The sequence below is a fragment of the Sorex araneus genome, chromosome 1 (assembly GCF_027595985.1).
Source record: "Sorex araneus isolate mSorAra2 chromosome 1, mSorAra2.pri, whole genome shotgun sequence".
Taxonomy (NCBI): domain Eukaryota; kingdom Metazoa; phylum Chordata; class Mammalia; order Eulipotyphla; family Soricidae; genus Sorex; species Sorex araneus.
In genome coordinates, this window is record NC_073302.1 from 420875421 (window position 1) to 420901456 (window position 26036).

General features: G+C 40.2%; 2 protein-coding genes across 9 annotated transcripts in view; both read right to left on the minus strand.

Moving 5' to 3' along the window:
- Positions 1-26036, minus strand: part of CADPS2 (calcium dependent secretion activator 2) — a 541525-nt gene that overhangs the window by 337909 nt on the left and 177580 nt on the right. The window lies entirely within an intron of this gene.
- RNF133 (ring finger protein 133) lies at positions 23099-24232 on the minus strand. Its single transcript, XM_012935215.2, has one exon. It carries the CDS (start codon positions 24230-24232, stop codon positions 23099-23101), a length of 1134 nt encoding a protein of 377 aa, XP_012790669.1.

Sequence of the window (26036 nt, forward strand, 5' to 3'; positions counted from 1 at the left end):
GTCTATTCACAGACAAGCAGACAGATATCTCACATAGTAGCCTCACTTCCCCACATACTGGCTCTTAGCAACTTATGCCCATCTGTGTCCACCATTCTCACCTTTCAAAAGGTAACTTACATAAACATTTTTTTTATTATCTTTGCTCAAAAGGTCAGAGGATTCTAACTCTCAGATATTTGAGTCAATTGACCATTATACAGAACCAGGGATTCATGTAATCTGTATATTAGACAAATGAACATATTCATCAAGACACCACACACACACAGATCTCTTTACCAGCTGTGACCCAATTACTTATCATAGAAAATACTAATTTACTTTCTATGTGCTTATGCTGCAAGCTAACTCATTTTCCAGTGGCAAGTATAGGTATAGTGCTTTTGGACACTATTAGAAATACTACAGCAGGCAAAGCACTTGCATTTCATGCAGAGACCCAAATTTAATCCCAAGCATGTTCCCCAAGCATGGCAAGGAATAATCCCTGCGCACTGTTGGATATAGCTCAAAGCCCAAAATAAAAAATAATAGTGCTCAGCCCGAGTGAAAGCACAGTAAGCAGTACACGTGCCTTGAACATGGCTGGCCTGGGTTCATTCCCCACTCAAGGGACAGGGTCCCTTGAGCCCTGCCAGTTATAATCCTTGAGTGTAGAGCAAGGAGTAAGCCCTGATCACCACAGGGTATGGCCCATAAAACAAAATTTTAAAAAATGTGCTCTTAACTCATATAGATAAAGGAAGACAAAGTTAAGATATACAATATTATTTTTAGGCTAATAAGATCATTAACTATCCAGAACATATAGGAGTGACTCAGTTCTTTTTACCATCTTCCTATAACTGTACAACTCTATTTGGGATTAGAATTTGAGATAAAGGAACTATATAGATACACATTTAAACAGACATCTTTATTTTTCTTCAAAATTCTGATGGTTTATATTGTTTAGGGGCAGGAGAGATAGCATAGCAGGTAGGGCGTTTGCCTTGCATGCAGCCGACCCGGGTTCGATTCCCAGCATCCCGTATGGTCATCCAAGCACTGCCAGGAGTGATTCCTGAGTACAGATCCAGGTGTAACCCCTGTGCATCGCTGGGTGTGACCCAAAAAGCAAAAAAAAAAAATTCTGATGGTTTATCTTGTTCAAATAGTCAAAGATGTTGGACTACACCAATAAGCAATGTATTGTTTTCATCAAGACATCAAAAATTGTACCAGCAATTATTTAATGCTCTAAATTGTCACTTTCCCACTTGTATCAGCAGAACCTCCTGCCCCCATGCTAGGCAGTCTTCACTGGGGCTCCCTCAGAGAGGAGCAGGTTGAGTTTCCCTCCCAGCCCCAAAAAGAGCACCGGCAGCCAAAAACCTCCAGAACCTAGCCACAGCCATGCTCAAGGCCACTCTCCACATGCTTGGACGAGCCTCATGCATGAAGGAACTGACAGAGGAATCCAGGTATGTGGGACCCGTGGCTGTGCTCTCCAAGCCTGCTCTGTTCAGGACTGGGCCTCCTCCACCCAGATTCCCAGTTGTCCAGTAGCTTGGCAGTCACACACACACACACAAACTCCCCCTGGTGCCATGTAATCTCATCAATGGCCAAGATCCAGAGACTATAAAACAAAGCTCCCAGAAGAGAGCGACACATTTTTTTCCTGGAGTGCAGGGCCGTACTCGTGGCTGCTTGACCTCTTTATTTATTTTTCTTTTTTTCCCCCCACAGGGCAGAGCCTGGCAAGCTACCCATAACATACTTGATATGCCAAAAACAGTAACAACAATGTGCTGTTCGTGTTCCTGGAGTGAGCAGATGCCATTGGGCTAAACTATCGCAACAGGGGTAAATGAAGATGTTACTGGCACCTGCTCAAGCAAATCGATGAACAACGGGATGACAGTGATACAGTGACAGTGATCCCAGCAGCAAAAGATTAGGAGGTACGGGGGAAGTGAAGGCACTGGAGGAAGAAGGGTCTTACTGGATTTCTTCTTACCTCATGGTACATAGCAGGGAGCCCAGGACAGCTTCTCTTCAGACTTTTGAGGGGAACTTCCCAGAGTATCCCTCCTAACACATTCCCAGGGGTTCTGCAGTATGTCTCTGCAGAGTACCGATGTGACTGCAGCTTCCCCATGAGTCCCATTATTGAAGCGTTACAGTGAACTAGAACATGGCTCTGCCGTGCCATATTACCTTCAGTGAGGTCTGAATTCCTGCTTTTGGGATGGCAAAAAGGTTCCCTAACCGTTTAGTTCCCAGGTACTTCCTTGGGTGCCCTACTGCTTATTTCTGGCTTGCCCTATAATCTTTAGTTTCCCAGACTCATTGCAGATCATTTCTCACTGCTTATGTTAAGTTTTCCAGTTTCATTCTTACCAGGTTTCTGTCTGGGTATTGCACCCTCAGAGAGAAATAGTGAAAAAAGCTGCAATGTAACATTTCTATGAGAAAATATTTGAAGCAGAGACAACTTTTAGCAAACTGGTAATTGTGCATGAAGTGGCAACTGCACAGTATATTTAAAGTGTAATATAAATATAGGAAAACTAGATTCAGACAAAATTAGTTATTTGAAATCTCACATCAAGTTGGCAGGAATTTTCAGTTTGTTCTTTTCAACATAGTATTAGAATCTAATGAGTAACTAAATCGTTTTGTTTGGGGACCACACCTGGCAGTGTTCAGGACTTACTCATCAATATGTGCTCAGGGCTTAGGGGGCTCCTGGAAGGGTTTAGGGGACTGATTGGGGTGCCAGGGATTAAACTTGAGTGTGCTATGTGCAAGGCAAGGAGCCTTACTGGCTGTGTCTTCTTGCTAATCCCAAATAATACTTTTGAAGCAGTGAAAATAATGAATTTTATTTTGGGAGTAAATTTTACCTTTAAAAATTATACACTGGGGCCCCAGAGATGGAGTTGTAGGTATGTTGCTGCCCTGCACATGGCTGACACAGGTTTAATCCCCAGCACCTCATACAATCCCCTGAGCTCCACCAGGACTGATTCCTGAGCACAAAGGCAAGAGCAAACACTGAGAACTACCTGGTGTGGAAAAAAATATCATATATAAATAAAAACTATCGGAACTCAATTACATGCATTTAACTGACATTTACTCAGTGGCAGCAAAAGTGGCATTTTGGCTAAGTTTTGGGGACAAAAAGACAAATAAGCCAATGCCCCAAATGTCAAGTAGCTCAAACCATGAGTGAGAGATAGAATAAACAATAAAATAGAAGAGATAATAGCAATAATAGAAATTTACATAAAAGGAGCAAGAGCAAAGGCAGCTGTTTGCTCTATTGAGAGGATGGAGCAAGTGGGCAGAGGAGGCCAATGGCATGTCATTTAATTGACCTGTGAGTTGAGTAAATAGGGAAAAAAGCATTTCAGAAAAAGAGATTAAAAAGAAATCATAAGCAAAAAACAGCATGGCCTTTGTTCTACAGGTGTGATTTTATTTTGGGGATGAGGTCCGTGGGTATTGGTAAAGAGAATAATAGAGGCTGGAGTGACATTGGAATGATGTGTCCATAAAACTATCATTAAAAGAATTATGTGAGTGGGGAGGACAAAGCAATAGCGCAGTGGGAAGAGTGCTGGACTTGCAATATGGCTGATCCCAGTTCTATCCCCGGCATGCCATATGGTCCCTCTAGCCCACCAGGAGTGATTTCTGAGCACAGAGCCTGGAGTAAGCCCTAAGCATTGCTGGGTGTGGCTCCCCTCAAAAAACCAAAAAAGAATTATAGGGGCAAGAAAGATAGTACAAACAGTATGGCACTTGCCTTGCACACAGCCTACCCAACGGGTTCAATCCCAGGTACCCCATATGGTCTCCAGATCACCACTAGGAGTGATCTCCAAATGCAGAGTCAGAAGTAAGTTCTGAGCATTGCTGTCTGTGGCCGCCAAACAAACAAAAATTCAAAGTCAGTGCCTCAGTAAGAATAGGAAGCGGGGTGGGGCCCAGTATGAGCCTTTGAAAGAAAATCCAATCTTCATCCTGCAGGAGCTTCACATATTAAGGGTGAGGGGAGCACAGTTGTATTGAGCAGAACAGGGACCAGATGGTTAAATGCCCTCTGTGGTAAGCAGGATGCTGAGCTCTGTGAAGATCAGGAGACAGTGATAATTGGTAGCTAACAACCGACTAAACATTAGGATACCAGTTGTTAGAGATATACAACAGGCCAGGTGAAAAACAGCAAAAGCCCAAGGCTGGAGAGAAAGGCATAGGCAAAACAGAGTTGAAGAACTGAACACTTGTTCTTAACTGACAGAATGTACAGACTAAGCAAAAAAGGCTGGCTCACAGTTTTTATTCCCCAGGATGCCTAGATTTCAGGCACCACTCAGAACAAAGGAATATAAGGATGAACACTTGAACTTTTTCCATTCTCCTCCTGCCCTCTTCTGTGTTTCTGCTGATTGTAGAGTTGCAGGTATCACCAGTTATTCAGTGTTGGATGAATCAAAAAAAAAAAAAAAAGAAACAACTATGTGGAGAAAAAAAAGATGATGAAATACTTAATTTATGCAGATGGAAGAACTGCATCCAGAAAAAGTTATTAGCATCAGAGAAGAAAGAATATGAGCATATTAATCTAGAGGAGACACAATCTTAATATAAAAATAAAAGAATCAGGAGAAAAATCAGCTCAAGGAAGAACAGAGTGACCTTCATCCACACTAGTTTACCTGGGCCAGAGAGGATTTACACAGAGTTCGGAGTAAGCCTATCTCTGGAATGCAGAAGACACACTTTAATGGAATTAATGTAGCATAGACCAAGGAGATAGCGCAAAAGGTAAAATGTTCACTTTGTATGTGGTGGAACCCATTTGCGTCCCCAGTTTGACACAGGATACTGTCTTCTGATCACCTTTAGGGGTTACTTCTGAGTGGTGTAGCCAGGAATAACCCTTGGGCACTGATGGTCATGGCCCCACCCCTTCAACCTTCAGCACTCCCCCACCCCATCCCCCCAAGTAATGGTAGCAAATATAAACTGTTCACTCAGAATCTTGAATGAGAAATGAAATGAGGAAAGCAAACACTAGACTGGAAGATCATCTTAGCCACAGGGGTAGGTGACTTAAGAATACACAAAAGAAACCAGGGGGTGGCATGTGACCCTAAGATTAATTTATAAAAGACAAGCATGTTGTTATACTGCTTGCCAATGAAATGATGAAACATGGAATGCATAAGAAGTGAGAGACTTGAAAAGCTCCAGAGAACAAAAGACTCTGCAGGAGAAAAGAGTGATAGGGTGAGAGCAGAATAAAGAGAAGAGAAAGTAGGTTTTTTCTAAGCATCTCTAGGACTCAATGCTGTTTACCTTTGTTTATGTCAGGAGCACTCCACCATCCAAATGCTCCCAATCCCAAACTGTCAGAGGTGGTCCACCAGCATCTCCATCCAAATCTTCCCGAAACTTCAAACCTAGACCTCTAGTACCAGACTGCGTCTCGTCTTAGATGGTCCTCACTAGCACTTTAACAGGGTGATGCTAGCCGACACTACCAGTGGCTCAAACTTTATAGTGGCAAAATTACACAAATTGCAGCAATGTGAACATGTTAAACTTACCTATATTGCCAACCATAATGCCCAAAAGTAGAGAGAGAGGATGGGGGACATTGTCTGCCATAGAGGCAGGGGGAGGGTGGAAAAGCAGGGAGGGGGACGTTAATACTGGGGACTTTGGTCGTGGAGAATGTGCACTGGTGGAGGGATGGGTGTTCAATCACTATATGACTGAAACTCAAACGTGAAAGTTTTATAACTGCATCTCATGGTGATTCAATACAAAAATAAAAAGTAAAAAAAAAAATAAAAAGTCGCAAACAGTTCACAAGTATTTCCAATAGTTGCATTGATACTGCTGTCAGAGTTCAGGATACCAGCTAATAAATTTCCCTCTTTTGGAAACCTAGGAATCATTTCCAACTTTCACCTCCAAACTAATTTTCCCTCCATACAACTTTACAACCTGTCAGCAAACTTCTGCTTAATTCCTCTCAAGCCCATATTAACCTAATTTATTCCCACAGTTTTAGTTACCTCTGCTTCTCACTGTGACTCAAGTGGAAAGAGAAAAAAAAGAAACATACACTTAATAGATCTCTCTGCCTCGGAAGTTTCCCTAGTCCCACTCTATTTATTTTCTCCAGCTTGTTCTCATTAGTATCAATAATTTATAAATGGTTATTTAAATAACCATGGCTCCACTACCCAGCTACCATCACGTTCCAGGCTGCTTTCTGGACACTCAGGCCGAACTTCCTGCATGAGTGAAGCCCCACAGAACCAGGTAAAGCAGAACTTTGTGACCTTGGTCTCCAGGCTCAACGAGACCCCGGAAACAAGATCCTCTGTCTGCCTCCTCCAATCTCTGGCACTCCAGGGATCAAACCCAGACAACCCACCCTACTGGTGAAGGATAAATACCTCATTGGCCAACCTCCACTACCTCTACTACCCATCCACCGCCACACTCAACCATAACACACTTAATACCCATTTTCCATAATTTCTGCACCATATTTGATGGGGTTCAAATATAGTGTGGACCATGGAAACACCTTTAAGGATGATTAAAGGCCACCCTAAAATACTCCATCCCTCTCGGAGAGCCTGGAAAGCTACTGAGAGTACCCTGCACGCACAGCAGAGCCTGGCATGCTACCCGTGGCATATTTGATATACCCAAAACAGTAACAACAATGGGTCTCATTTGCCTGACACTGAAAGAGCCCCAAATGACAGCATTGAGAAGGATAAGCAAGGAGAGGCTAATAAAATCTCAGAGATGAACTAGACTGCCAAAACAAAGAAGGACTAAAATGACTGTCTGTACTTTCAATGCACATAGGCTGGCATCTGAAGCATCCATCAAGGACCTGATGGTACAAGCGCGGAAGATCAAGTACGACATCATTGGTCTGACTGAAATGAGAAGGCATTAATCACATCACGCTATTTTCGACAGTAGAGAAGAACTGTTCCTCAGAACATGTGACAACAGAGGCATAGGTGGCATCGGTGTCCTTGTCAACACAAACTTGGCCATGAGCATTGATTCATTTGAATGTCTAACAACCCAAATCGGGATGATTATGCTTGAATAGATGTGGCTCACTGCTGGCAGTTTCTATCTTCGCCATCTACACACCAACACCTAACTACAATGAAGAAGAAATCGAGTTTTACATGGAGCAGGAGAAGTTCTATAAAGAAGACCACACCTTCTACAAGATCATTGTCAGTGATTTTAATGCCAAGATAGGATTGACAAGGTCGCCCAAAGAACTCCACATTGGGACCCATGGCCTAGAATGGAACAAACAGGGTGAAAGGCTGTGTGAGTTCATCATGTCAACCAAGACCATCCATGGTAACTCACAGTTTCAGAAGACCAAATCTAAATGTTGGACATGGGGTTATTCTGATGGACAGTTCCACAATGAAATTTACCACATCATATTCAATTGATGGTTTTGCCTGACCGTTGTCGCTGTTGTCCCAAAATTCCAAATGGGACCACACCACCATCTCCTTCATGCAAAATTCTAATTCACAGAGTGGGGAGAAAGGACTGCAAAGTTTAAGAAGAGAACTCCTAGAATTACCACCAACTGGGAGCTCTTTGGCACTATTGCAGCAATGTGGAATGATGACATCATTGACAACATCGACAAGAAATACAATTAACTGGTTCAGCACCTCCATGACCGTGAGAGAAATGCCGAGAGTATGAAAGCCACAAACAGATGCCTGTCTTCAGAAACTCTCAAGCTCATTCACCAATGTGGTTTGGCACAGGCCTTAGGCAATCACAAGCTAATGTCCGAGCTGGCAAAGCTGTGCAGAGAAGCGATAAAGAAGACCTCAAAGAGAGAAGAGCAGCAGTGTTGGCTGATGTGGCAGAAGCCGGGAAAAGTATTCACAATGCCCGCCTGTCCTTCGCCAACTACAAGACCAAGATGACTGCCCTCTGACATCCTGCTAGATCTACCACATCTTCCAGAAGGGCAATGGAGAGGATTATTCACAACTTCTACTCGGATCTCTTCGACAGCCATGTCCACCTGCCCACATACCAAATTCTGCAGGATGAATATGTTGTTCTCAACGTTCTCCCTCCCAAAATCTGACAAGCCATTTCATCGGTAAAGATTCATATGCACCCGGTCCAGACAGGGACAGACCCGAAAACCTGAAGAATCTGTTGCCAGTACTTGTCAATACACTGCCTCAACTCTTCGCATGCTACCTGTCCATATGCAAGGTTCCGTCCCAGTGGAAAACCAGCAGGATCGTTTTGTTGTACAAGAAGGGAGACATCCATATCGGCAACTACCCCCCAATCTGCTTGTTTTCCATCATCTACAAGTTGTTCACTCGAGTCATCCTGAATAGAATAGACAGAACACTAATTGAAGGACAACCATGCGAGCAAGTCGGGTTCCAAAAAGGATGCAGCACGATTGACCATATCTACACGGTGACCAAGCTCACTGAAGTTTTGTAAGAGTTCAAGATGCTGCTCTGTCTAACATTCATTGACTTAAAGAAGGCCTATGATTCTGTTGAGACTGAAGCAGTTATCATAGCCCTAGCCAAACAGTGTTTTCAATCTCAGTACATCAAGATCTTCTGTGAGCTGTCTTTCAGATTCACCACCAGGATCTCACCATTCTACAAGGAAGTGATTATCGACATAAAGAGAGCGGTTTGGCAGGGTGATACCATTTCATCAAAATTCTTCAGTGCCACCCTTGAGAACATCATTTGACAACTGGAATAGGAATGAAGACAGACGGTCAGCAACTAAACCACCTCCACTTTGCTGATAACATTGTTCTACTAACACCAAACATTAGCCACGTGGAAAGGTCGGACTGCAGCTGAATCTCACCAAAACAATGTTCATGAAAAATGAAGTAGTCCCTGACATTCCATTTGCTCTTAATGGAATGAACATGTCCAAATGCAGCAGCTACGTGTACCTGGGTTGAGAACTCAACATGAGGAATGACTTGGTGCCAGAACTGCACAGGAGGAAGAGAGCAGCGTAGAATGCCTTCTAGAGCATCTAAGAAGTGGTTAAGAGGATGAAGAACCTCTGGCTCCTGGTACATCTTTTCGATTCCACTGTTCTTCCTACACTAACATATGCCTCAGAGACCTTGGCCCTATGAAAACAGGACGAGAACACTATTTGGGTATCCCAAAGAGGAATCGAAGAAAGAGCTATGCTTGGAATATCACATTTCACTCAAGTGAGAGAAGGAATCTGGAGTTCCGACCTGATCAATGATCAAGAATCAGGGACACTGTCTCTTTGCCAAGGTGTCAAAAGTCAGATGGGCTGGACACATAATGCGATTTAGAGACGACCGCTGGACTAGAGCTGTTACCGACTGGATTCCACGGGACTGGATTCAAAAGACCTTGTGGTCGCCCACCTACGAGATGGTCAGACTTCTTTGTCAAAACCCTGAATGAACAGTTTGAGGCTCTTCGTGCTTCTGGAGCAAGCAGATACCATTGGGCTACACTAGCACGTGGCAGGGATGAATGAAGACGTTACTGGTGCCCGCTTGAGCAAATCAAATATCAAAGGGATGACAAGGGATACAAGAAATATTTACATAATTCCCTAGCTTAAAATTATTCATTAACTTTCCACCAGTAATGCCAAGAGTTCCTACTTGACTGGCCCCCAACTATCTAAATGGCGTATCATTTCTCTATCCGGACTTATTCTTTTTATTCTTCTTTTAAAGAATTCACTCTATTTGACACCATTTAATGATGTCTCCTCACTCTTCAGATCCCCAGGAAAGGTCTTTCTCAAAGACTCCATCACCAAGCCCTTGAATTGGCCAGATCCTATGTGGTTTATACCCGAACTTAGCACCAACCTTTTTCTTCCTTTAATGCAGTTCTCACTTTATAGCTGCTAAACTTAACTGAAACCTCTATTATCATCCTGTATTTTACTCACTAGGCAGCTTCATAAAGCCAAGAACTGTTTTGTTCAGTCATGTGAATGTCACATATGTGCTTTACCCACAGTGCTCAGAACCAGGCTAAACACAAAATAATTATGTGTAGGGCAACTACAATATTCAGTGAGGAGGGTGCTTGCCTTGCATGCACCCTGAACTGGTTGAACTGATCTGAGTTCAATCCCCAGCACTCCACATGGTCCCCTAAGCCTGCCAGGAGTAAACCCTGAGCACTATTGGTTATGGCCCCCAATTTTTTTAAATCATGTAAATATGAAATGTTTTTGATAGCCAAATAGTTCAATTTATTCATTTACCATACACTTGAATAATTTAGCAACCAGTAATTGTTACTGATTTTCAATCATTTACTTATATAAAAAGAATAAGACACTATAGCTTGACCATGTATACATAAGTGAAGAAGACAACCCAGAGGAAAAGAAGATTGATATGAACAACAAAAATGAGCAAAATGACTAGTTTTGTGAGGAAAATAAAATGTTTATCACTTTAAAAACCACACTACTGCCTATTTCCCATAATCAGTATTATTACATAAATAGTGGCTTTAAAAATAATTTTCTAATTATTACCAGTTATGAAATTCTTGAAATGATGGATTTGACCTCACTAGGTATCAAATCTCTAAGTACTTTTACCTTTCATAACAGCAGCTATTAAAAAAGAATAGCCATTGTGGTCACATGCAGACAGTAGGTGAAAATCTGGGACGCACATGCACCAGCCTTCAGGTCTGAGTTCCAGGACCTTCTGTGAAACTATCTGGATTACCAGTACCAGGTGCTGAGTCTGTGATGAAGCAACCATGGGAATGTCATGTATATCACAGACCATTTATGAGTGAGATGATATACTGCTTCTCGAGAGATAATCTCACATCATTACTCATCATTCTTATAATCGCCCTGTTTCTTATCCATTACCAATCTCTTATTCAAATTTTGTTTAGATTGAAATGGAGACAGGGTCATTAGGAGAATTCAAATTGAATCCTAGCTTTAGAATTTCACAGCAACCTTCCTTCTCTCCCACTTTTCTCCATATCATCAAATCTACTCTGCCGAGGGATTCACTTGAGAGTTATATGTTCTGTTGGGTATTGGCCAACATTAGTCATGGAATAAATACACCAATGATCTTTGTGTCATTGAATACACAGCTAATTCAATATCAGAGGTGGGAATATGACACCATAAGGCTGTAATATGTGATGTGTCACATATTTCCAACTTCCAATGAGTTAACTTGTACAATGGTTCTCTTTGTAAGTACCACCAAGCAACCAAGCACATTTTAAAACCCATTCAGCTTATATGCCAAACACATCAGTGAATAACTTAAAGTTCTGGTGAACTAATAACAAAACTGAAGTGTGATGACTAGAACAAGAAACTTTATCTATAAAGGGCAAGTCTTCTCAGCCTTCCAAATAAGACATCAAACACACTTTCTGTAGAAGTACGTATTGTTCACACATTGCTTTTGAGTTGAACCAGGCATTGCTTGATTCAAAAGGATTGTATAATGATGAGCAAAACATTATCTGCTTGCCAAATCATTGTGGCTATCTGTGAGATGGCTTCTGGGAAAGCTGCCAGCATGTGTGTTCAGCCAGGAAAACATCAAGAAAGTGTAAGAGCTCTACTTTAAAAAGATGCTGTTTTCTCCTTAATTATGCCAAGCAAGATACTGTCTAATAATTCCCATCAGTTCTCTGGGCCATGAAGAAATAGTGATGCAGTTCTTTTAAAACTTTGGCCCAGATGTTTTCAGTTCATGAAATCTTGCATCACTGATGAATTTAGTCTTACCAGATAGCAAATAAATGCTAGTTTTCATTATGAAGTCCAATATTCCTTATCAAATCACTCACATGTACTCAGATTGATTTGTTCTTAGCACTTTATAGCAGAAAACATGTCGCTCATCATATTCTCCTTCAGACAACATTTCTAATCTTCCTTTCCCTGGCTCTTTATTATTTTCTGCCCTAGTAAGGGGAAACACATGTATATTTCTACACTCTAAACATTTACTCCTTCAGATTTCAATGGTTTGTTCCACAAATGTTTATAAAGACATGGTAGGAACTAGGTAATGTGTTTAGTACTGCAAATTTATAGAATAAAATGAAAAGTGTTTGCTATTTCCAGAGAGTGGAAGAAGTGATTACATAAACTATAGCATGATGAACGCTACTGAGTTTGAAGTGCCATGAGCATTGGTAACACAGTTTTGATTCTCAGAGAAGGTAAGTAGGAATCAGTCTATGGAGAACCTTCACTGGTACAAAAATGATTAGAAGCCCAGGAAGAACAGTTAAATATGGCAGGTATAAGTAGGTCTGGAAAAGGTCCTCTTCTACTAGAGTGGAAAGACATAGGCTGAGAGGAAGCTGAAGAGGAGAAATTGTCTTTGTAAGGGAGATATCTGATCCTTAAGCCAAGAACATGAGATACGATTCAAACCTTTATATTCTTTTCCTCTCCCCAGCAGTGGTCAGTTGATACTAGGCTCAGTGCTACAGTCCAAGGGTGTCAAAGTTAGAGTCTGAGGATATGGCACTGCTTGAATCCAGCAGTTCTGAGCGGCTTCCAGGTGGGGCTCAGGGAACTCTGGTGTTGGATATCAAACCGGGTTAACCTCAGTACCACCCGCCCAGCCCCACACATTTAAGTCACTGGATCTCAGGATAAAACACAAACAAGCAAATAAAAAACACTGCATTTTGAAAAGAGTTATTCTTGGAGTTTCCCATATAATTCAGCCACGCTAATTTAAGAATGAAAGCACAGACAGATGCAGACACATGGCCATGGTCACACAACCAGACTGCAGAGAAGTCCTATTTCCAGCCAGGCTTCTTTCAAGTCAACCTCTTCCCCATTGTGCAGTCAAATGATTTATCAACTGATGGATCGTGGCACTGAGCTGGTGAAGCCTGGGACTGATGTGCCCTGGCTTGTCTCCACTTCTGCTGTGGAACTTCCTACACCTGGTGCCATTTCATCACGTGAGCGCTCTCAGTCAATCCCATCCACTATTTTAAGCGTATCTGCCCCAAGTTGCAGCAAATTTGATGCATTATTGTATATTTTCCCTACTCAGACTATGGATTTCATTGGAGTTGGAATTTTATTTATTTTGGCTTGGGGGCCACGCATGGTGGTGCCAGTTCATGCCCATGTGTGGTAAGGGTCTCACTATACTATATTTTTGGCCCTTGAGCTGCAATGTTAATGCTTCTGTAGAGTATGGTGCTATTAGCAACTCATTGTTAATGAGCTACTAAAGTTTTAAAGAAAATCCTTACGCATTGTAGTAAAGGAATTTGGGAAATTACTGATAAAAACAGAGTATTTTGACCAGTGTAGATAGTTTTTACAAAGTGAATATAAAATCCAAATGCAAATATTACAAAACAATTTTCATAAAGCTAAATTTATTCAATTTAATTTTGAAGGTAGAAATCACAGGTGTGTATTATACTTACACATATTATATTTAATAGCAGAATATTATATTTTATAAAAGTGTTATTAACAGTAAAACTCTTTCTGTATGTTGCAGCAGTTAATAATATTTCCTAGGGGCTGGAGTGATAGCACAGCGGGTAGGGCGTTTGCTTTGCACGCGGCCGACCCGGGTTCGATTCCCAGCATCCCATATGGTCCCCTGAGCACCGCCAGGGGTAATTCCTGAGTGCAGAGCCAGGAGTGACCCTTGTGCATCGCCAGGTGTGACCCAAAAAGCAAAAAAAAAAAAAAAAAAAAAAAAATAATATTTCCTAATAAGCAATAAAGCTATAGTGTATCTCTATGATTTTTAATTTCCCAAGCATACTAAAGATTTGGAAATCTCTAATTTGATCAAGCCCATACTATAGATATTAACTGTGGAGAAAAATAATTTTCAAATGATAGTAACAAGAATCTTACTTTAATTTATGAATTAATCTCCAAACTTTTACTGTAAGCTAGAATTCAAGTGTTCTAACAAGCCTTTTACAACATATAATTTAGAGCAAATCTAAAGTTACAAACTAGCAAAGTTCCTTCACATTATATGGTAAGGATTAAAAATAGTTTATAGCCACATAAACACATATATACATATACTCATTCCCTTCCCAACCTCTTACCAATATTACAATATTACACAGGAAGCATGACTTTCTAAAGTAAATTCAGTACATACACCATGTGAAAGAATATACCACCTCTCAACTCCAATCTCACCCTCTATTTTATTCAGTGTTTCCTAATATAGGAAAGTGTGAAAGTTCCCCAGACAAGATACTTTGTTCTGTGAATCCTGTGAAATTTATCCCCATCATTATAAAAAATAAATAATTAAAAATGTTGTGCATTACTGTTGTAACTCTTATCTAGTTTTTTGAGTGATATGTAAAATGTTTTGTGTTTATGATACGTCTCCATGCTGTCCTCCTGATTTCCAACATGCACACTGTGTGATTTTGCTCACCTCACTGTCCCATGCAATAGGCCACACTCATCAGCTGGGAAATATGACAATAAAAATGAAGGGAAATCAGACTGAATGTTCAAGCGGGCATATGAGAGTATGATCTCTTTGGGGTCAGTTTGCCACCACTAAAATAGGAATATTGCTACCTGTTTCAGCACAAGTTTTTGGGTCTATGAATATAAAGCTTTAATAGGTGTAATGCAATGTGTGATCCATGAACTGATACCAGTATCCAAATTGTTATCTTTCACTTAACAAGTACTAAGTAAAAAAGGGCTCTTGGAGATTTGAAGTGATGTGACATTTCATGACATCCAAAAGCATGATATTTACACCATTTTATTATGGAAATGTCCAAGCATACAGAAAAACATAAGTAAACAATTTGGATATCTTCCTCACTCAGTTCCATTCCTTTATAAAATCTGAAGAAAATAAGTTAAAAATAGCATATAGTCTTGTTTTGATACATACCTTCCACCAAGATTATCTCTACAAGTAACATTTTATGCATATACCTTTCCTCTATCACTTCAAACTTTGTTTTTCACTTCAGAATTAAGTCAGATTACTTTATATTAAGAATTATCCTTAACATCCAGAATAACAAGACAAAGGAGTGAAAAGCATTAAAACTGAGCAGACATTTGGCCCTATATATAGAAATTAAAATACAAAGGAAGGAAAAAAATGGCATGGCAAAGAAGAGGTGTATTAGTAGAAATCAGTGGCAGTAACCAGGGACCTTGGACATGGCAATGGTATAGACATGAGGTATCAATATACATCAAAACCACTAGAGTCAGCACTCCTGTAATAACGAATCCAATTTTAAAAATACCTGCAAAGGAAGTGGGCTGAGAGGTGGAGGGGAGTAGTGACATTGTTGGGGGATGCTGGTGAACTTGGAATTTTTTTAAATGGTTTATAGTTTTGGGGTAATTCATACATTTTTTTTTCAAAAAGTATGATCTACAACATATTATAAAATAACAATGATAAATTTTGGCAGAGAGTCTCTTGCCCCTGTGCCTGGCTGTCTTCCCCAGGGCCCCTCAGAGGGGGTGGGCTTCAGTTTCCTTCCCCACCCCGAGCAGAGTTCCCGTGGCCGAAGACCTCCGGAGCCCAGCCACAGCCATGCTCAAGGTCCCTCTCCACATGTTCAGATAAGCCTCCGCATGAAGGAACTGGCAGAAGAACCCAAGTGTGGGGGGACCCGGGGCTGAGACCTTCAAGCCTGCTCAGATCAGGACTAGGCCTCTTCCACCCAGATTCCCCATTCTCCAGTACCTAGGTGGTCACATCCAGGGACTGCCCCTGCGCCATGTAATCCCACCAAGGCCAACATCCTGAGACTATAAAACCAAGCTCCCGGACACCTTATAGCCTAGTTCTCTGAGAGAACCTGGCAAGCTACTGAGAGTTTCCTGCCCACATGGAAGAGTCTTGAAAACTCCCCATGTGTATTCATATGCAAAACCATTAACAATGATGGGTCTTATTTCCCTGACCTTGAAAGAGCCTCCAATGTGGCACCATTGGAAAGGAGGAGTAAAGAAAGGCTTCTAAAATTTCAGGGCTAGGACGAATGGAGATGTTACTGAGACTGCTCGAGAAATTTGAGGATCAATGGGATGATGATGATGATGATGATGAATTTTGGCAGATAAAAGGTCTCAAAAATTGGGGCCAGAATAGTAGTACAGTGGGTAGGGCACTTGCCTTGCATGCAGCCAAACCAGGTTGAATTTCCAGCATCCCATATGGTCCCCTGAGCTTAAAGGAGTGATCCCCAAGTGCAGAGCCAGGATTAAGCCCTATCATTGCTGTATGTACCCCCACTCCTACTCCTACACCCTCCCCAAAGTGAAAGAAAGAATGTCTCAAGAATTTTTTAGAGAATAGGTACTATCCCGATGTTGACATAGGTTAGAACAATATTTCTATTATTAAATTATTACTTTCCATAGCACCACCAAGGATATCAGAATAAGAGCTGCTACCTTTCTAGTTCTAAAAGGCATAATCTTGCAAAACAAATTATTTACTCGGTAATATATGAGAAAAAAAATTTCTGGAACATAAACTTAATCTCAGAAGTAAGTCAGTCCTGAGACTACCACGAGGTGGGAACCAAAAAACAGAAAAACAACCATAAAAAATATTGTCTCAAAAACAAATTTGTTAAGACAGAGAAATGAAACCAAAAGTTGAATACATTTTTCTGGCACATACAGTGGCTCATAATATTTGAATGAATTTTGAAATATACACCTTGTAATTTTTTTCTTCCCACCAGATGGCAACTATGCACAGTATAATAATGTTATTTTTGTCTGTTTTCTTCTTTTACATCTCGGAATCTGATTTTGTGGATTGAAAGGGACCTCAAAGTTACAAATACAACTACTCTTCTAATAGTCTGATTTCCCTACCACCACCACTGAAATGGCACCCAAACCACATCCAATTCCTTTAGGAAGAAAAACTTTTTTCTGAAATCTGATGGGCAGAATCAAGTACTATAAAGTTCTTTGCTTCCAGATGGCAACATTGTCCTTTTATCTTTCATTTGCTCACCTGGTTGGAACACCTTTAATAAAGCAAACTGGAATTAGTTTCAAATACCTTATTTTATAAGATGAGAGCTAATGTCCTCAGGGCAAATCCCCCCTCCTTCCCACCCTCATCCCCCACACTAACTTAAAGGTTTTCCTTTAGAAATTCTCCACTTGTTATGAGTTCTAGCACAGGGCATCAGTTCCTTAAGACCTCTGTATAATTGCTTATTTAACTTAGTGAAGCCTCCTCTAATTGAAATACATCTTGGTCCAATAGAGTCCAATCCACTTTATCCTCTTATAGCACATCAAAAAACTCCCCCCCCGGCCCATCTCCTTACTAGAAAGCAAGCATATAAACAGTCAGTGTGCATGTCTCACCACTGTACTCCGTGGGTATTTCTTGGCTGAGCGAATGAATGAATTGATAAGCCAGTGAACATGCCATATAGGTTAAGATGTCATGCTAGTGGAAAGGATATTAGTGAATTCTCATCAGAGAAGCAAAATAATGATTAGTGATGCAAAGTGGGTTCAAACAGCTTCAGATGGTCCACTTAGATGTCTAATGGTACTTCCAACTTGTATTTAATAAATTTAATGGGTGATAAAAATTGTGCCAGCATTTTGAAGTTGATTATTTGGACCTAAACCTGGAAATAAATATGATTTCCTTCTAAATTTCAAACTGACCCACCATTTTAGTATGTTGAGAAGTTTTCATGACAATTTGGGAATACTGCAAGCTATCAAATACTATCTAAAAACTAGTAAAATTTTCAAAATTGATCCATTTTTTAGTAACGACTTCTCAGTCTAGTTTTTCTTCTCCATACTTTGCTTTTTCACGCTTTCATCTCGAAATATGTAAGTCTTCTAAAATTTGTTTTTTCTAAACTCTCTTGCCAATACAATAAAGCTGGTAGTAGAAATGCCAGGACTGAAAGGAGTATTTATGCTCACATGTCAAAGCATTGTATAAATAAAATATGTCTAAAAGTGTCTCTTAACTACTTAGTGTATTAGCAATAACTATCATTAGTGTGTCAAATCACAATAACCATTACAGTACTTCATTCTAATTACAACTGAGTGATGCATCATTTCATGAAATGCATCCTTTTGTGAACTGACCCTCTGGGCAGCAGAGATTTTTAAACATAAATGTCCATCTAATTAACTGGGAAGGACATCTTAGAACAGACTGTGGATTCTCCATAGTTTGGCTTCACAGGCCCTAAGATTGGTGCTTCTAACAAGTTTAGGGAATGTTACTGGTCTCATGCCCACTGCGTTCCAAAGTTTTGCTCTGGGCACATAACACAAAAATCACCATCTTTTGTTTGTTTTTGGTGGTGGGGGCTTGGAATCACAGCTAGTTACAAAGGCCATATTCTTCAAACTGTACTCAAAAAATATCCTTGAAACACTTGAGGAAATAGGTAGGTGCTAGGTATCGAACCAGTATTTCCCATGTGTCAGCTAAGCACCTTAATCACTGTTCTCTCTTGAGCCTCTGTTCATTTAAATTGTTTCCCAGACCTAGGCTTTGAAAACCAGTCATTAGAGAAATTTCAAAATATTTTATTCCTTTCAAAATTTAGAAGGTCTACTGAAAATCTGCCTGGACTATTTTTGTGAGATCAACTAACAATAGAATCACTCCTCAGCAGAAACATTTGTTCATTAGAGCTAAATTTTCCTTTCCCCATTCTAATAGAAACAAACAACTATACTTCACCTTTCCTATTTACCTTGAATGCTGAGTTAACATTTCAACCACCCTCCAGTTTCAATTTCTCTTCAGAACTGAACCAATCTTTAAAAGTGTTCAAAAGTGGAGTTGGCTTACTATTTTTTTCCTTTATTGAAAAGCCATTTTATGCAAATAGTAGAGTAGTTAAAACAGAGCTTAGAACTAGATTCAAACATAGGTTTTACTAATCTCTAAATCTTTTAACTTTGAGCAATTTACCTAGACTTTCTCTGGTTTACTTAAACAATGGCAATAAAAAGATGCCTTCTTTGCAGTTATCACCATTAGGATTAAATGTGCTTTTACCTGCTAAGTACATATAACAGTACTCTGATATTAGCGTAGCTACTCTTATCACCACTGGCCTCAAACATTTTTTATTAAAACTGTCAGTGTAACTCAGATTGCTAAGCACAGAAAGACCATCATTTCAGCATTATAAATGGAAATACTAGTAAATCTGAAGGTCTGCAGAGATATCATGAAAATTCACATAATAGCAAATAAATGTTAAACTGAATACAAAAACTGAATGCAAAGTTAATAATGACTAACTTGCTTTGTTAGTAAATGACTTCAACTGAATATTTACCACATAGTAAACATTCTGATAAATTATTTATCTCATAAAACAAGCACAGTATATGGATCAGGGAAAGAACTCATTGGGTCAAGCATGTGCCTAGGATGGAGGACAGATCAAAAATTGATCTCCAGATGTCATGACCCCAAGTATAGTCAGATATGACCACAGTGGTCTGACAGCAGCAGTGGTTGTGGTCCCTACCAGAAAACTTTAGAGTACGCTAAATTTAGTTTCAACTGTGCAATGATTTCATAGCAACTCTTTGGGTTAAACAACTTTTACATATATAAAATTTCCATTCCTCTACCCCAAACTTATTTCATCTAATTTTCTGTCTAAGTTATCATTATCCCCACGTGATCCATATCAGAAGCTAAGAGTCATCCTGATTCCTCACTCTTTTTACTCTTGACCTAATATGCTTTTTATATTCATAGGGTTTTACTAAACTGATGAGTTGATACTGAAGGGTATTGGTATAAAATTCTTTATGTTATCCTGGTCATTAAACTAATACAGTTGAAAATTATTTTCCTAAAACTTTGATCTTTTAAAGAATGTGATTTACAAAGTTATTGACAGAAGCAAAAATAGAAACCAGTGAGGTCTCCAAATGAAGAAATCCGTGGCAGTTGTAGTGGTAGGGAGTCAGCAAAATGATTCTTCAAATTCTGTCAATTGTCTACCATATAAATTTGCTAAGAGTACAAAGAGCTGTAAGAATCCCTGGAGATTCCCAGCACTGCTCAATGCATTCAGTTCCAGAGCTCTGATTATTCTCTGGGGCAAGTAGTGGAACACTCTCTTGTCAACTCTCTTCACTGTTAGCGCCTAGAGGTGCCAAGAGTAATCAGTCTAAGGAGCAATTTATCCTGATTTAGGAGCTGATCCTACCGTAGACCTTGAAAAAGCAGGGGAGCTTCTTCAATATGAACCACGGTCCCCTCAAGGCAATGTCAAACAAAAATTCCAGGACAATCACCTTGCTAAATCCTCCTTTAGTCTTGGGGCTAAACTTTGTGATTAACTTAGTCAAAATATCTCTAATGTGGGGTATAGCAATTCCTGTGTGTGCCAGCAGAACATCAACCCTACTTAGTTACTGGCCCTGTTTCTGCTGTATCCTGATGTTGCATGGTCTTAGAACAGCAAGTTCCACTTCCAACAGTCCCTACTGCAATTAGAACCAGTTACTCCGTTTTGCCTCTTGGAATTTCTTAATTGTTAGCACTAAGAAACTCATAAAATTCTTGTTGAAAGCCCTCTCCATTCAGGTGCCTAGGAATTAAAATTCCAGCGCCAGAGACTTAGAGTTAAAAGGTCCTTGCTAAACTCTATGTTTTCAATTGCTAGAATAAATGCTTAGGACAAAATCCTCATTTTCTATGTTGTCGAAATAATATAGAACAGACATTTTCAGGATTAAGTTCCCATTATTTTATGGCTACACTGAGTTTCCCTTTCTTCAGATTAACACATTAAATAGTTACACTATTAAAAAGATATTTACCAATACTCATTCAATAAAAGATATTTGAATGTGCCTGTACCTTGTAAGATCATAAGATTATGGAGGAAAAAGGTATAAATCTGAAATAGGCTAAAAATGACTGCTCCTTTGTAATATGAGTTCTAAAATAATTTGGCATATTTTAAACACTTTATCTTGTGGCAAAATAAACTGGGAGCAGAAAGAAATAGGAAAGCAAGAAATTTTCATGACAAAAATATCAAGGGAATATTTTCATAATTAAGTATTTCTTAGCCTACAAGTTAGGTCAGAAAAGGGACCAGTATGAAAACAATAGTTGGAAATGATTGTATGGACAGGAACTGAATAGTGAAAGTAGGTAAAAGACTACCCCTGAAAAACCTTTTAGTATCTATATTGCAAACCATAATGCTCAAAAAGGGAGGAGAAAGAGAGAGAGAGAGAAAGAGAGAGAGAGAATGAGAGTGAGTGAGTGAGAGGGAGAAACAATGAGAGAGAGAAGAGAGAGGTGTCTGCTATAGAGGCAGGTGGGTGGAGCTGGACGGAAACTGGGGACATTGGTGGTGGTAAATGTACTGTACACTGGTTTAGGGATGGGTATTGAAACATTGTATGACTGAAACCCAATCATAAACAACTTTGCAAACTGTATATCACTGTGATTCAATTAAAATAGTAATTAGTATCACTGTCATCCTGTTGCTCATCAATTTGCTCGAGCGGACACCAGTAATGTCTCCATTGTGAGACTTATTACTATTTTTGGCATACTGAATATGCCACGGGTAGCTTGGGGTAGCTTGCCAGGCTCTGCCATGTGGGCAAGATACTCTCGGTAGCTTGCCAAGCTCTCTGAGAGGGGCAGAGGAATCGAACTCGGGTCGGCCACATGCAAGGCAAACACCCTACCCGCTGCACTATCACTTCAGCCCATTAATTAGTAAAGGAAAAATAAATATTTTAAGCCTAGATGTAATATAATTTCAATAAAAATATAATCTGAATGCATTATGAACATGTTAGAATTATAAGCTATTAATAGTAAGCAGTGGTATAATGTTCATTTTAGGAGTAGCACTATCTATGTTTACTGTTTTATTGTTTTTGGAAAGCAGTGATGCTCAGAGATGACACCTGCTCTCTACTCAGGAAACACTTATGCGGTCATTCATGGAGCCATATGGGATGGTAGATGCTGGGGATAGAACCTGGGTTGGCCACCAGCAAAGCATTCACCTTACCTATGATAATATATCCCCAGCCCCTGGTATACTTTAAATTGCTCTCACTATGCAAAACCAGATACGATACCTATGCAAAACCAGATGCATCTAACTATGCAAAACCAGATAGCTACCGAGAGTATCCCGTCTGCACGGCAGAGCCTGGCGAGCTCCCCGTGGCGTATTCAATATGCCAAAAACAGTCTCACAATGGAGATGTTACTGGTGCCTGGTCGAGCAAATTGATGAACAACGCGACAACAGTGCAACAGAGTGATGCAAAACCAGATAAAGTAATACTAATCGCGACTGAGAACTGTTTATCAAGAGTAAGAAATTTTTTGACAGTGAGATTTTCAAGTCAAGAATGGGGGCCAGGGAGCACAATGGGTTTGAAATTTGTATACTGCACGGATTCAGGCTTAACGGGTTCTAAGGAATGTGCCGATTCATTCACACTTTTTAAACCAAGATTAATCAATCCAACATAAGTACAAAAATCATGTAGGGGAAAAGTCAGTCCTTATTTTAACATTCATGTGTATGGAAAAACATAGTCAAAGGAGCATCAGAAAATGGAAAATAGTAAAAAAAAAAGAAAGAGAGAGAAAGAGGGAAGGGGAGGGAGAGAGAAAGAAAGGAAGAAAGAGGGGAAAAGAAAGGAGAGAGGAGGGAGAGAGGAAGAGGGAGGGGGAGAAAAAGAAAGAGAAGGAGAGAGATAGGAGGAGAAAGAGAGAGAGGGAGAGGGAGAGAGAGGCAGACAAACCTAAACCTATAGGCTTATTTTCTGGTTTTGAGGCTTGAAAAAGACTATAGAAAATTACAAACAACAATAACAGCAACAACAAAAAAGACACAAAAAAACATACTGCAAGCAGTCAGTATTAGGACCTAATTTACAGGCTTAAGCTAGTTCCTTAAAGGCCATGCTGTTAAAGTGAAGGGCGTACAATTTCTGCTACAGAAGCTGGCTCGTTGTCATTCTGAGAAGCAGGGTGCCCCTCTTCCACTGCGTGGCCCACTTTCTCTGACCTTCGTGCAGGGGGCAGTTCATTACTTAACCCCTCTTCATTAGGTGAGAGGGCACCAGGCAATTCATTGGACATTAACACTCGCAAGGGTTCAGTTCCATTTTCAATATCTACATGAATCCCCAAAGCTTTAAGAATATCACATTTACACATGGGGCAGGTCCCATGGGACAAAATCCAGGGGTCAATGCAGTCCTTGTGAAAAAAATGTTTGCAAGTCAGAATACGGATGGTATCATCGGGCTTATAGAGTTCGAAGCAAACAACGCAGCTATCTCCATTGGGGCCGACTTCCTCGTCCCCTTCTTTCAGTACCCGAAGCTGGAGCTGGCTAAAAGCTTTCTTGAGATCTGAGGTCAACTGCTGCCATCTCCTCTTCTGAATCCTTGCTATCAAGAGTCTCCGGATGTGATAAAAGATGAAATAGGCCACCGTTGCGGTTGTGACGATCACGAAAGAGATGAAGTAGTGGTTCATCCAGATGATGTGCTTTCTGCCCACATCAATCATAGCGGTAACGTGCACCCCCTTCTGAATCAAATGCAGGATCTCCAAGCCCTTCAGGTTACCAATCATCACCACGACGATGTCCTCGTGTGACTGATGAGACATGGGAAACACTTGGTTTCCAGTTCCTGGGAAGTTATAGATGATAACCCCACTGGCACCGTTCTCGATGGCCACCTTAATTTTCTGTGAGAAGGTACATCCTCCCCGTTCGATGAGCGCCAGCCATGTCTCGGAGGACTTCGGTTTCTTGAAAGTGGAGTAGGGATTACATGCATTTTGCAATTTTCCTTCCGGGGGCACAATAACTCCCACCACTCTCTTCAAAGCGGAGCTTCTTCCAAACACGCCTGCCTCCCCCAGCTCAGACAACATGCGATTGCCCACGTGAAATGATATGTTCATGTAAGCTGACCACACAGCAGTGGCTCTGCAGCCGTTCTGACTAAGCAGCCAAAGGAAACTAAATTTCATAAGCCAAGACGCTGTCCTGTTGTTGCTCTGAGCGCTAGTCCTGAGTAGATTCATCTCTCTCTTTTGACTCGTGACGGAAGGAACAACCCAACAGGAAGATGTGGCTTCCACATCTGTTGGCAATCAACTTAAAATGAAAAAAAGAAAAAATTCTGGGTGAAAAATAATCCACTGTCTTCCAGCATGTTTGGGGGAGAAACTCTTAGTGAGGTCTTAATGAGTTTCAGATGTTTTATTAGAGAGAGAAAGGAAAAAACTTTAAAAATAAAAACCCATCCCAGTCTTACTACTGTAACTCTAGACAGCGCTGACTGTTGAGTGATAATGATTATGACATAAAAGACAACTCAGCCAATTGGATAAGAGCTTAGAACATGCTGGAAACTTACTGGCATGAGTATTTCAAATGTTGCTATGGGGGATTTCTATGTTGGTATAAGATGAATTCAATCCCTGACCTACATGTGGACATATATAACATTAATCTAAAACATACATTAAAATTCATGGTAACACACATTTTAGTCTCTGAACATGAGAAAAGTATAGGGTCCATTTTTCTTCTCCCTAAGTACAGGAATTATCTTAAAAAATGTCACATTTCGAGGATTTGTGTATGACCAATTCTGTGGTAAAGCTGTGACCATAGAAAGACATTTTCAAGCATTCTGATAGAGTGAAGACTGATTTATCATGTAAACGACACTAAATGTCTTTTATAGAGCTTGCTCAGAAGTGTGGATTTAGTTTCGCTTTGATTTTTCAAAGCAGGATATTCAGTCAAATGTCATCAGATTCATTCTCTTACATTAAGCATACGTAGAGTAAGGAGATCAGGGAAGCAAAATTAATTTCTCTGCAGACCTTGACATTTGTTACTAATCTAATAAAATTTGGAAGAAGGGTGTAGGGGAAAAGATCAAGCGTAGCACATATATTTATAAACACAAATTTAGTACAATAAAATTAAAGCTAGAAATGTAACTACTGATATTTTTTTTAATTTAACAAAAGTTCACTGACAGCTATACCTGCTATAGGGTTATAAGCTGAAGCTTTACCCAAAATATTTGCCTAAATCAACAAACATACCTCAGGAAAGAAGAAATGCACCCTGACAGTTCTACTTACATTTCGGCTTCATATTATGTCAATGGCACAAGATGACTTCAAAGTCCAGAACTTGTGAACAAACAAACACAGGCATGCTGATGCTATTGGAACCTGGCACACATATTGCGTGTGTACCTTAGTGCTTATTATTATTATTATTATTATTATTATTATTATTATTATTCTGGAGGGGGCATATTAAGGCCATATTCTACTGTGTTCAGGGCTTACTACTAGCTCTGTGCTCAGGAATGACTCCTGATGGGGCTCGGGTACCATACGGTTTGCCAGAGATCAAACCCTGGTTGGCAGCATGAAAGGTAAGCACTTACCCACTATACCATCTCTCTAGTCCCCTACACCTCAGTGGTTCCAACACACCAGCTAGAAAAAATAAATCAAATCCAGGGACAATGAGGTTAAATACAAATGTCTCTATCTTTATGCATAAGATGCTTTGATAACTTTTGGTTGGGTTTCACCAGAGTAAGGTACTTATGACACAATATCCACAGGAAGGAAAATGGAAGAAGCAAAGGGTTCTATAGGGCCAACAATAATAATAATTAAAAAAATTACCCAAGAAATAAAACAGAGTTGAAACTTTCAGCTCACAATGGTCAACTTTCTTTCCCAAAGGATATTGTTTGCTTTCTTTACCACACACCCAGGTAGGGCAGTGTAAGACATAGTATGCAGACTCACAGGGTGCCGTATTAATTGGGTGTCATCCAGAAATTATGGC